Source organism: Tachysurus vachellii, chromosome 15, assembly GCF_030014155.1.
Source record: "Tachysurus vachellii isolate PV-2020 chromosome 15, HZAU_Pvac_v1, whole genome shotgun sequence".
Taxonomy (NCBI): Eukaryota; Metazoa; Chordata; class Actinopteri; order Siluriformes; family Bagridae; genus Tachysurus; species Tachysurus vachellii.
Genome location: NC_083474.1, coordinates 7,661,373 through 7,673,983, shown reverse-complemented (window position 1 = coordinate 7,673,983; position 12,611 = coordinate 7,661,373). Strand labels below are relative to the sequence as shown.

At 40.3% G+C, this 12,611-nt stretch overlaps 1 protein-coding gene across 4 annotated transcripts in view; it reads left to right on the top strand.

Annotated features, from left to right (window-relative positions):
* Positions 1–12,611, top strand: part of sorl1 (sortilin-related receptor, L(DLR class) A repeats containing) — a 68,830-nt gene that overhangs the window by 43,614 nt on the left and 12,605 nt on the right. The window contains exons 17-35 of one of the 4 annotated variants that reach the window (XM_060887623.1): positions 390–562; positions 704–835; positions 925–1,016; positions 1,360–1,606; positions 2,027–2,165; positions 2,291–2,464; positions 3,076–3,189; positions 3,416–3,538; positions 3,790–3,909; positions 4,026–4,151; positions 4,992–5,102; positions 5,193–5,324; positions 5,489–5,620; positions 5,738–5,872; positions 6,046–6,198; positions 6,323–6,499; positions 7,839–7,967; positions 9,250–9,376; positions 12,370–12,539. In XM_060887623.1, coding sequence (XP_060743606.1) covers positions 390–562; positions 704–835; positions 925–1,016; positions 1,360–1,606; positions 2,027–2,165; positions 2,291–2,464; positions 3,076–3,189; positions 3,416–3,538; positions 3,790–3,909; positions 4,026–4,151; positions 4,992–5,102; positions 5,193–5,324; positions 5,489–5,620; positions 5,738–5,872; positions 6,046–6,198; positions 6,323–6,499; positions 7,839–7,967; positions 9,250–9,376; positions 12,370–12,539 — 2,706 coding nt within the window. Of the gene's footprint in view, positions 1–389; positions 563–703; positions 836–924; positions 1,017–1,359; positions 1,607–2,026; positions 2,166–2,287; positions 2,465–3,075; positions 3,190–3,415; positions 3,539–3,789; positions 3,910–4,025; positions 4,152–4,991; positions 5,103–5,192; positions 5,325–5,488; positions 5,621–5,734; positions 5,873–6,045; positions 6,199–6,322; positions 6,500–7,838; positions 7,968–9,249; positions 9,377–12,369; positions 12,540–12,611 lie in introns of all 4 variants that reach the window. The other 3 variants (XM_060887621.1, XM_060887622.1, XM_060887620.1) reach the window with 3 other exon arrangements.

The window sequence follows — 12,611 nt, the reverse complement described above, 5'->3', positions numbered from 1 at the left end:
GAATACATTTAAAATATTCTGTTGAAGGTAATTTTGGACAATTGTTTCAAAAATATTATTACAATTATAATCCATGTAAACTGTGGCACTCGTTCACCACGTCACACATACGTTTCGGGAACCTCCTCGATTTCTCACCGCTGTCTATACGTTTTGCTGAATGACAGCTTTGTATCAAACGATTTTTTGACTGCTTTACTTCCCCAAACCTGTGTTCCTGATTCTGTATCGTTCTTGCAAACTACGATATCGTATCGTTATCGTATCGTATCGAACGATATCGTATCGTTCTTGCAAACTAATTAATCCGCCTGGATCTGAGCTGCACAGATGTGTGTTTTGTACCTAATGGCAACTCCTGAGGCTGACAAAATATTCTTTGTGTGTAGAGAGTAATGAATTCATCCTGTATGCCGTGAGGAACTCGATCCACCGCTATGACCTGGCTACAGGTGTAGACCAGCCTCTGCCTCTTTCAGGCCTCCGTGAGGCGGTGGCTCTGGACTTTGACTATGAGAGGAACTGCCTCTACTGGGCTGACATTTCACTTGACACCATACAGGTATGAGCATTTTCAGCTGTACTGTGATTTGTGAACAAATGTCCTCGGAGTCAGTGAATTACACTGAATTTCTTCCTGGACACATGATCTTGTGTTCATGCGCATGTAAACTGACCACTTCATCTCTCTGCGTGTCTGTAGAGGCTGTGTTTGAACGGCAGCTCTGGTCAGGAGGTGATTGTTAGGAAAGGTCTGCAGAATGTCGAGGCTCTGACATTTGACCCTGTCAGCAGACTTCTCTACTGGGTGGATGCTGGCTTTCAGAAGATTGAGGTAAATATGACGGAATATTTTTTTTTAACCTCGTGTTTTCGGTGCATTGGGTGCAGTAGTTTAACATGAAATGACTTTTTCTGGCTCAGGTCTCAAACCCTGATGGGGATCTGAGGCGCACTTTGGTCAACTCCTCCATTTTGGAGCATCCTCGAGCCCTGGCCCTTATGCCTGGAGAGAGGTAGGGGAATTTCTGGACTTTTTGAAACATTTTGTTGGTATAATCATGTCTACAACAGCTATTCCATTTTGCTCCCTAATGGTCAGGCCATAGAGGTTGTACTAAGTGCTGACACACTAATAATTGGACCGTTATCCTTCATAGTCTGGTGTTTTAGGTGGTTTTCACACTGGGCATGTTTGCTTCAGTCCAAATCCAAAGCAGAGTTCATCTGGTTTCAGATTCACTTGATTTTATTGATTATAGTGCTTTGACATTACCGCATGACAACTTTCACATTACCGATTTTTCATATGAACTGTACTCCGTTTTGGACTAAAACTCATGATGCCGTGTTTGTTAGCCTGATGTTCTGGACCGACTGGGGAGACCGAGCAGCTGGCGTGTACCGCAGCTGGATGGACGGCTCTGACGTGTCCCGTATCGTGTCGGATGGCGTTCGTTGGCCCAACGGCATCACAACTGACGAGCATTGGCTCTATTGGACCGAAGCGTACGGAGACCGAATCGAAAGATCTGACTTCACAGGTGGACAGCGCACAGTGCTTATGGAGGGGCTTCCGCATCCCTACGCTATAGCTGTATTTAAGGTAAAAAACTCACCACCTCTTGTCTCTTTCATTTTTTATTGTAATTCATTTATCTCTTTGTATACTTTTTGAAAAAAAAATCGTTTTACTTTAATTTGTTTAATTTAAAAATATTCCTAAAAAAAAAAACCCCAGCTGAAATAGAACACCGAGCAGCCAAAAACATGAGGGCTAATTTTATATTTGAATCGATTTTAAATACTTTATTAAGTTAAATGGTTAATAAGTTAGCATACAGAATTAACATACAGAAAATAATACTGCGTCAAAGTGAAAAACTCGATAAGCGACAATATACATCATAACAACAACTAGTTAATAAATACAATTTTTCAGTATGAAAACTGTAAACGAGTAAATGACATGAGCCCGCCTCAGTAATGTAGCAGTACTGGATTAATTTGCTGTTTGCCTCTTCAGAATGACCTCTACTGGGATGACTGGTCAAGAATGGGTATATTCAAGGCACCTAAATCAGGCTCACCCAATAGCGAGCTCCTCGTTGGAAGGCTGACCGGCGTCATGGACCTTAAAATCTTCTATAAGGGCAAGGATAAAGGTCAGCTATTAGAGCAGCAACGCTTCAGTTTGCATGTCCAAGTCATAGGAACTTTCTTGTGTGTGTTTGTTTTCTTTTTCTTTTTTTAATTTCTTTTCATTTATTTATTTATTTTTTAATAGCAGGTCATAACGCCTGTGCGGATCAGCCATGTACACTCCTGTGTTTGCCCCAGCCGGGCCACAGGCATAGCTGTGTATGTCCAGACGGAGTTGCCACCACCAGGCTGCCCTCAGGAGAGCTCCAGTGTCAGTGTCCCAGCGGATATCAGCTCCAGAACAACACGTGTGTGAAGACAGGTGAGAAACGTACAGAACTCTCATTCCCACAGGGATACATTCCTAAAATAAAAAAAAATAAAAAATTAAAAAAAAAAAAAAGATAATGAAGATGCCTTCTGCCTTATTTTATTATACAGATATCTATAAGGCTTAATGAGAATGAAAATGTCTTATGACACGTTATATACCTCTGTGACACTGCACTTGTTAAGACTTGAACAGAAGAAGTGAACACCATTCAGTAGCAGCAGTGTGTTGCAGTTTATGGAAGGAAAAAAGAAAAAGAAAGTACATTCTGTTACTGAAGCAGTGAATGGAAACGGAAATGAATTCTCCACGCGAGAGCAGCAGCCGTGTAAAATAAAAATGCTTTGCTGCGCAGTCGTGATGGAGAGCTTGTGTAGGTGTCTGCTTTGGTGAGAAATCTGCAAACCTCAGGCGTACCGATTTGTGTCCGATGGCGTTCGGTGAAGTTGTACTGTTTTTGTGTTTTGTTGTTCGTTTTATTAGTTTAATATTTAACTGATATCACTTTTAAAACCTGCATATTAATTTAAAAAATACGCTTCCTTACCCGTGTAGGACATAATGATGATGTTGATCATTTCTGTTATGTCTTTGCTTGATAGAACACTCTTGTCTGCCGAATCAGTACCGCTGCTCGAACGGCAAGTGCATCAGCAGCATCTGGAAGTGTGACAGCGACAACGACTGCGGAGATATGAGTGATGAGCAGGAGTGCCGTGAGTGACAGCAGCCCTGGCGGAACCCTGGCTCCGCCCACCTAGTGTTCATATAGTGCTGTTTGTTTCTTACTGTTACCTTAGGTTTAAAGTAATCTCTCTCTCCCTCCCTCTCTCTCCCTCTCCCTCTCCCTCTCCCTCTCCCTCTCCCTCTCTCTCTCTCTCTCTCTCTCTCTCCCTCCCTCTCTCCCTCTTTCACTCTCTCTCTCTCTCTCTATCTCTGCAGCCACTACCTCTTGCGATCTGTCTGTGCAGTTCCGCTGTGTAGCTTCAGGCTCATGCATCCCTTTGGCTTTCAAGTGTGATCACGAGGATGACTGTGGTGACAACAGTGACGAGGAGCACTGTGGTGAGCTTGTGAATGTGCGAGCGTGTGTGTTCGAGGTCAAATTTTGTGCGTATGTGCACTACAGAGATAGAATCAAAATGAATTCAGTTCTGTATTCACTCCCATAGTTTATTCACAGCAACAAGTTTCTACAAATTTACATAAAGTTCAACTTTAGCATAAGTGTGTGTGTGTGTGTGTCCGTCCTCGAACGGGTGTGGTGTCATACCGTGATGGTCAACTTTATAGTTAAGCCGCATGTTGTTTTGCAGACTCTCATCAATGTGGGCCTGCAGAGTTCACGTGTGCAAGAGGAGTGTGTATCCGTGATGTCTGGCGCTGCGATGGTGATAATGACTGCCGGGACTGGTCTGACGAGGCAAACTGCACTGGTGAGGGGACACACTAGTACTGGATAAGATGACATTATAGATATGATCATATTTTTAATGACAACTGGTCTCTGCTTCTCTCTTTGTCTCTCTCACACACACGCAAACTTACTCAGTGGGCCACCACACATGCGAGAGCAGCAGTTTCCAGTGTCACACAGGTCACTGCATTCCTCAGCGCTGGGTTTGTGACGGTGATGACGACTGTCAGGACGGCTCTGACGAGGAGCCCAGTCACTGTGGTCAGTGGTCAATAACACACACTCACACACACAGACGCATCTTTAACATGTGCTATTAAGAACACACTGAAGAAGACAGGAAATTGATGAAAGTGACACTTTCTTTATCTTTAATCTCTACAAAATGTGCCACAATGCGCTTAAACCTAATGCCAGTTTTCCTGTAGTGTGCTATATAATATAGAACATTCAGATATTTTACTGCACATCAAAGACAAGGGCACGCTTTGTGGTTTAGGTTAATTTTCCACCAATATTAGACACACCTGGAAAAAAGACGGCAGTCAAAACAAGTGCTTTGTTATTATTACACCCGGCGATGACGCATGTGTCATGTCCAGCAGGAACGTAGCTTTTTGATTAACGTCGTTCCTTTTTTACGTCTGGCTCTTGGATTAAAAAGCCTCATATTATTAGCTCTGCCTTGAAAAAAGACAGACGTAAAAAGGCTAATTGAAGACATTTTTAAATCCTTAATCAAATGAGTTGGTTAATCAAATGGCCAGTCCCTTTAATTCAGTGATGATCAAGGGACAAGAATTAAAAATATTTCAAACAATAGCTGACAAAATTATGGTGAATTAAAGATTACAGGCTAAGAATTCGCAAAGAATGTTCTTGAATCAAGAAAATTGTAAAACGAAAGCTCGTTGAAGAAAACAGTTCTTGATCAATTTAACTGACTATAATTATTTTTGAATAACACAGTGCGTGCGACACAGTATGCATACTAAAGCAGCTACAAACAGTGGTGCTGGCAACCTGTAGCAAGTCAGCATGGCATTATCTTGTGTTTTTACGTTTAGCTCTTTTTTTTTTTTTTTTTTTTTAACGTTCCAGAGGGAGATCGCTGTAACGGCTTCCTGTGTTCCAACGGCACGTGCTTGCCTGCCAGCTCCCACTGTAACGGCGTGGAGGAGTGCCCAGGGGGCGCCGACGAGCAGCACTGCGGTGAGTATTTAAGTGTGAACATAAGCAGCAGGGGCATTTACAGTACCACTGTGTGTAAATCTCAAACGTGACGTGTGCGTGTCCTCGTAGATCCGCTGTGCACGCGCTACATGGAGTTTGTGTGTAGGAACAGAGCTCAGTGTCTCTTCCAGTCTCTGGTATGTGATGGCACGAAGCATTGCTCCGACGGCTCGGACGAGGACGCGGCGTACGCGGGCTGCTGTGAGTCCACGCGTTTTCACAAGTTATGACCACGTTTACAGTGGTCTCTCATCACGTCTTGTATTCAGTGCAGTCACTTTTGCATTCATTAAACAAAGGAGGAAAACACTATAGAATTGATTAAGAATTAAGTGTAGAACTTTCTGTTCATGTCCTTTCACCAGCTACGCATCCTGAATTTGAGAAGAAGTGCGATGCCTACAATTTCCAGTGCTCCAACGGCATGTGTGTGAGTCTGGACTGGAAGTGTGACGGCATGGATGACTGTGGTGACTACTCAGATGAGGCAAACTGTGGTAAGTTCCTTGTTGTTAATTTGCCTCCATTGCTTCTCATACCTGTGTGTCTGTGTGTATGTCGATTTTATTTACTTATTTATTTATTTGTGCTGGTTTTGTAATCTGCCTCAGCAGGTTCCCCCACCGAGGAGCCGGGCTGCTCACGTTATTTCCAGTACGAGTGTAAGAACGGCCGCTGTGTGCCCACGTGGTGGAAGTGCGACGGTGAGAATGACTGTGGAGACTGGTCTGATGAGGCACAATGCACAGGTATGCAGTCCAAAGATTACGTCATGTCTGTATGCCTCTATGGCGCTTACCCCCAGGTAGAGAAATGCTTCACAGAGTTAGCACAACTTTTTACCCGGGATTATGAAAAAGTGCCCTGAAGCAGGGTTGGAGTCAACAGTATTAACTGTCAGTGTGTTAATCTGTGCTTCTAGATGGACTCTCTCCTCATACTCCTGCCCCGGGTTATGTTACATGCCCCCCTAACCGTTTCCACTGTGGTTCTGGAGAGTGTATAGTGAATAACTGGGTGTGTGATGGCTATGCTGATTGTCCTGATGGCAGTGATGAAGTGGGCTGCCCCACAGGTAGATCTGTAAATTTGCACAGCGCTGACAACACACTCACTTTCTTCTACTGGTACCTTATCATCAACTCTCAGCATGTGTGTCTTACTCAGTGTCTGTGTGTGTGTGTGTGTCTGTGTGTTAGCCTTAGCGTCCAACAGCTCGGTGACTCAGAAGCCCCTGCCCACTCATACCTCTGACCCGACCGGCCGTTGTTCCAGAGGGCAGTTCCTGTGCCATAAGCCGCCCACATGCATCCCAGAATGGCAGCGCTGCGATGGACACCGCAACTGCCAAGACAACTCAGACGAAAACGACTGTCGTAAGTGTCCAACTCCTCAGACACATTGTGGTTTCTATAGTAACAACTAACACAGGGACTTGTGTTGTATACTCTACATAAAATTGGTTATAAAAGCAAGTCTCACTGTTGGTGGAGTTAGGAATAAGGGGTATGGTGATGCTCTGTAATAAGACATTTCTTTAGCATGTTTAGAAGGAATTTTCAGTTATTCAGTAACAAGACTTTTTTTTTTAAAAAGTGTCACAACTACCGAGTTAATGACTGTTTATAGCTGCTATTACATAAGTGACAACAGGATAACACATTTTTGCAAATGTCCCACATCATCAAACCTCAATATTTGTGTGTGTGTGTGTGTGTGTGTGTGTGTATATATATAGATAGATAGATATATATATATATATATATATATATATATATATAGATATATATATATATATGTATATGTGTGTGTATAAAAAAGGATCTTTTTTTTTTTTTTTTCAAATTAAAAAACATTTTTATTAACAATGTTAATGTCGGCGGATTGCTGTGGTGGAAGAGGAATAGAACACCTTTACCAACATTATTTTAATAAATAAAAAAAAGAAAAGAAAAATGATGCTTATGAAGTGTTGTATGTTGTAAATGTTGTACATTTATTAACAACTAATAAAATATGTTTGTGATGGTTTGCGTCTGCTTTGGACAAAAAAAAGCAAAATACAAGTAATTACATTTAAATCAGCTCATAAAACGTGTTTTTTATTTTTATTTTCATGAAAATGGTAGTATAAATCTTAAAATATTCTTTACAATTTTAATACAAATGTAACAAAGCTAAATGAAACAAAAATGCATTCAAATAAAATTTATAGCATAATATTTTATATACTGTACAGATATATAAAGCTATATCTCTAACTCTGTATATCTACTTTTTTTTTTTTCAAACTGTAAAAACTTTTTTTTTTATAAATTGTAAAATCAAGGTTAATTTTTGTTTTTCTATAAAAAAAAACAAAAAAAAACAACATTTTTCAGTTAAAATTTCATTGAATTTTTTCATAGTTTTTTCTCCCTAATTTCATCACAGTTAATTCCTACCTGTCATGCATCTCTGTCCTATCACATGACAGCTATCAACCAGGCATGCATAAAGACAGACTTTTTATTCAAGCTGCTGCTTATGCAGTGTCAGTAAGCAGGGTAACGTTATCTGCCCATATCTTCATGCATGAGAGCTCGACTATTCTGCTTCTCGGACTTCCTGGCCGCAGATGTCTTGTCATCACTTGGATTTTATCTCTGAATAATGTTTCCCTGTTGTGCCACTCAGAAACCTGAAAACTTTTCATTCCCTGTGCTCTCTGTGTAGCCACGCGGGAGACTCTGGTGTGTGAGACCGGGATACTGTGTGCTGACCGGGAAGCATGCGTACTGGAGAGCGAAAGGTGCGATGGCTTCTTGGACTGCACAGACCACAGTGACGAAGACAACTGCACAGGTGAGAGACACTCAGCATCACATTTGTCTAACAATTTTGCTCCTGTTTTAAAATTTTGAAAATGTTCAGCTTTGAATGAATTTGTCACGTCACACTCCACAGTGGTGCTTGATGGCTCGTTTTGAAAGTAGACATACAGGGGTTTTAGAATTTCTCGATTTTCATCAAGTATGGGTGTCTGATGTTTGAAAGCCAACGTTGACATATAAAATCACCTAAACAAACACGCCCCTAACCCAAACGGGTCCCACCCCTGTATTGATAGCTCCGCCCACACATACATACGTAACCCAGGCAACTACTGGAAAGAAATGTGTCTTTATCATAGCTGAAGAGAAGAACAATACGATTGCAGATAAACAAACAAGCAAAAATGACACACAAGCATAATCATGTAAAGGACAAAGGCATATATTAATTCTGTGTAACAAAGCAAAACCAACGTTACTCACCTATCGAGAAGGAAAAAAGCGCCTCGGCGTCTTAAGTAAAGTTGGCCACATATTCACAGATTGGAGTTTCCCGAGTCAATAACTCCTGAGCTAAACACTGTTACTACACAAAACACGGTTGTAGCTGCCTCTCTACATTACTACGATAGAAAAGAGGTGTTTGTGTAGTAACAGCGTTTAGCTCAGGAGTTATTGACTCGGGGAAACTCCAATCTGTGAATATGTGACCAACTTCCTGCTCCTTCAGTTCTCTCCAGCGCTGGAAAGCTGATCCTATATTAACACGTCCTACTTCTTGCCTTATCGTAAACCTTTCTTCTCTTTCTTTCTTTGTTTTTATCCTCCATGTCAATGTTAAAACCGCTTTCTGCTAATGTCACACATGCGCACTGAACACTCTCTCCGCCCATATTGACAAGACACGCCCCTTTATGCTCATTGGCTACACGTTCTGTTTTGATTTATGTTTAGTTTGTCGTCCCGACTCAGTTTTCTGAAACATTTCTCAAAAATCGGAGACCCCACCTTTAAGTTTTACTTTGCCTACTAGAGGGTATTTATATCTTTAGAGTTATAGTGCTATCAATCTCATTTCTGTATATGAGATGCCCAAGTTCTTGTTCATAAGCATCTACATTTCGAAGGCATTATCTCCAACCACTAAAATTCACTAAAATCTGAAAGCTAACTGTGTCCTGACTCAAAATTTAGTTCAGTAAATTCTTTTGTTTACATTGATTGAAAATGTCTGAGTTGATTTTTAATTTTTAATTGAATGTCAGGGTTCTGTTAAAAAGGGTTAAATCCTGTATCATGTTTCTGCTCTTCAGCTGACCAGCTGGTGTATAAAGTCCAGAACCTGCAGTGGCACGCAGACTTCTCCGGCACCGTCACACTCACCTGGTCCCGGCCCAAAAACATGCCTCTCTCTTCCTGCAACTTCCTCATTCTTTACAGGTACGCGTCATTTATTGTACACTTGTAAACACAAATGTAAAATCTACAATGTACCATGTATTTCTTGTAGAAGGTCCTGTAGAAAGATGTAGGAATTAATCTAGTTGTTCTCAATTAGTCTAGGGACCTAATGTGCTCTGTCACACTAATGTTCATGAATTAAAAGCTCTTTGGCTAAATATCCAGAGAATATTTATACACCTTTAAAAAAAATTACCCTAATATTTGCATCGTTAAAGGTGGGGTCTCCGCTGTTTGAAAGCCAATGTTGACATTTGAAATCACCAAAACAAACACGCCCCTAACCCAAATGGGTCCCACCCCTGTTTTGATAGCTCCGCCCCACACATACACCAGACAAGTATTATGGCGGATCCTGTTGGGGCAGATGACCGAGGGTATATTTTTATCAATAAATGAACACAATGAGTAATACTATGGTAATACAACTGTGTTTGTGTAGTACTGTGTGTTGTACCGTGAAAGGTTTAGCTCCGTTTCACACTTAACACGTTCAGTTCTCTCCAGCGCTGGAAAGCTGATCCTATATTAACACGTCCTACTTCTTGCCTTATCGTAAGCCTTTCTTCACTTTCTTTCTTTGTTTTTATCCTCCATGTCAATGTTAAAACCGCTTTCTGCTAATGTCACACATGCGCACTGAACACTCTCTCCGCCCATATTGACAATACCCGCCCCTTTCTGCTCATTGGCCACATGTTTGTTTTGTTTGCCGGCCAAACGCAGTTTTCTGAAGCATTTCTCAAACAACGGAGACCCCACCTTTAATAAGATTAATCCTTTTGGACGCCTTGCGACGTTCTCGTCAATTGTTTTGGCCATATTTTTCTCTGCATTTCAGCTAGAGGAATGATTTTTTGCTATAAACCTTTATATAACATACTTTGGAAAGAGGATTTTAAAATTTTAACCAGGTCTATAATTTTCTGTATTACATTTTTACACCCTGAAAACAGCCACTAATTTAAAGTTATGTAAAAATGTATCAGATTAATATATTTTCTTTTCTTTTTTAGTATAAATCTTAGTTCTAATCAAAACTACCAAATATTTAATCTCTCACACACACACACACGCATGCACATACACAAAAACACACACTATAGTATGCTGATATCCTTCATAGAACTCAATTTAAAAAAAAAATCCTGAAAATAAACTTTATTTTCCGCAGGCCTGTGTAAATGGGTAATGGCATCACCATTTGGTCAACAGTAAAAATGAAAAATTTTACCTCTCCCCAGCTGAGCAAGAATGTGTGGTTTTTTTCATATCATGGCCATGCAATGAAAAATGTGGTTATAATGGCAATTAATGGGGCCACAAAAAGTAAATCTGATGCTGCATAAAAACTGACAGTGCATAAAAGCCAATGCAGTTAGTCATCTTTGACACATCCAAGATAAAAGGTAAAAAAAAAAAAAAAATCCAGTTTTTTTTTTAATATTAAAAATAAGTCTTTTTGTGTGTATTTTTATCACTAAATAAATTAGTAGTTAAAAAGTAATTTAAAAATATATATATATTTAGTGTAAGAAACGTAATTTATATATATATATATATATATATATATATATATATATATATATATATATATATATATATATATTTGATTAGAACGGAGGTTGATTAACAGATTTATGTAAAAAAATAAAAATCATCTGATATAATTTTATATAACATTAATTAAGTGGACGTTTTCAGCCACGGAGGTACACGTAAGGGTAGTGTGTTAGAAGTGTCCAGAACGGTTAAAAGCATCCCCTTACCTCGGGAATCTTTGAGGTTTACGTTCACTCTCTTGACCTGCTATCTGGTGCTCAGTGTGGCCTCAGGTTCCCTTTCGAGGACTTTCAAACCGGTTGTCCCTCGGTGGTGGAACGACCTTCCAAACTCAATCCGGACAGCAGAATCTGTCACTATCTATAAAAAAAAACAACACTGACCTCTTTCATGAGCACTTAACAAACCCAAGAATCTGTCTATCTGTCTACTTTAATCACTCCATAAATATCCGCACTTACTTCTCTAGTACCCGTTTTAAAAAAAATGTATAGTAGCCTTTCTTTATATTGTTTCCGCTTGATATCGCGTTGCTAAAGTTTTCTCATTTCTAAGTCACTTTGGGTAAATAACCTGCTAAAACAATGTGAATACAATAATAATTTACACAATTCAGAATCACTTAGTAAAGATTTATTAACACAATCTGACTATACAAATATCTGAGTTGTTAAATGTGTACAATTATAATTTAATAGATTTGGCTGTTTTGTACAGGAACATTTCAGTGACCGCACATTAGGTCTCTTGATGACATTATGAGAAATCCTATTAATCAATGATAAATATTTTGGCGACATCTGCTGGCTGCACTTGGTATATCTGTTATATTCCAAAACACTGACATCATGAAGTGTGATTAATCTGCATCATCCCAGACCTAGATGTATTCATCCCATAATATACTCCGTGGATTTTGTTAAAAGCCGTCTTTTTAAAGTGTAATCTGTTGTCGAATCAGTTTGTTCCTGGTCCATTGGTCTGGTTTCAGATTCATTTGATCCCAGGTTCACTCTGGCGCATTTGAGCTCATCTTACATCGTTATTAACACGCAGGGAGAACACAAGCGTATCGACTCACCGTGTATACTGTATTTATTATTAATATTTTGATGCAGTTAACCTCAGTGAGGCTACTCACCCCTTCCGTATCCCACAACACTCCCCGTGCTGCGTTATTATGATGTCATCATGCACAGGATGCTTTATTTCCTGACAGTTGCCCCAAGTTACAGAATAAATATTCAGAAGATTATGGTGAATAATTTGTCATTTTGCATCACAGATGTATTCAGTCTGTGTGTATTGTGGCCATCATTGGAGTGTTCCTCTTTAGTAGTTCTTCATTGTGTGTGTGATCAATCAAGGCCTGTCTCACTCACATGTGCTGTTTATTTTTTCTGCCCCAGGCTGGTAGGGGCTCAGCAGTGGACCACCATGGAAACACATAGCAACAAGAGCATCTACATGCTGAGTGTGCTGAGGCCAGACACCACCTACCAGGTGAAAGTGGTGACACAGTGCCTCAGTAAGCAGCACAAGACCAACGAGGTGCTCACGCTGAGGACGCCCGAGGGCTGTGAGTGACACTCGCAAAACACGCCTGGCTATCACATACACAGCCTACGTGAAAGCCAAATGAAGCTAGACT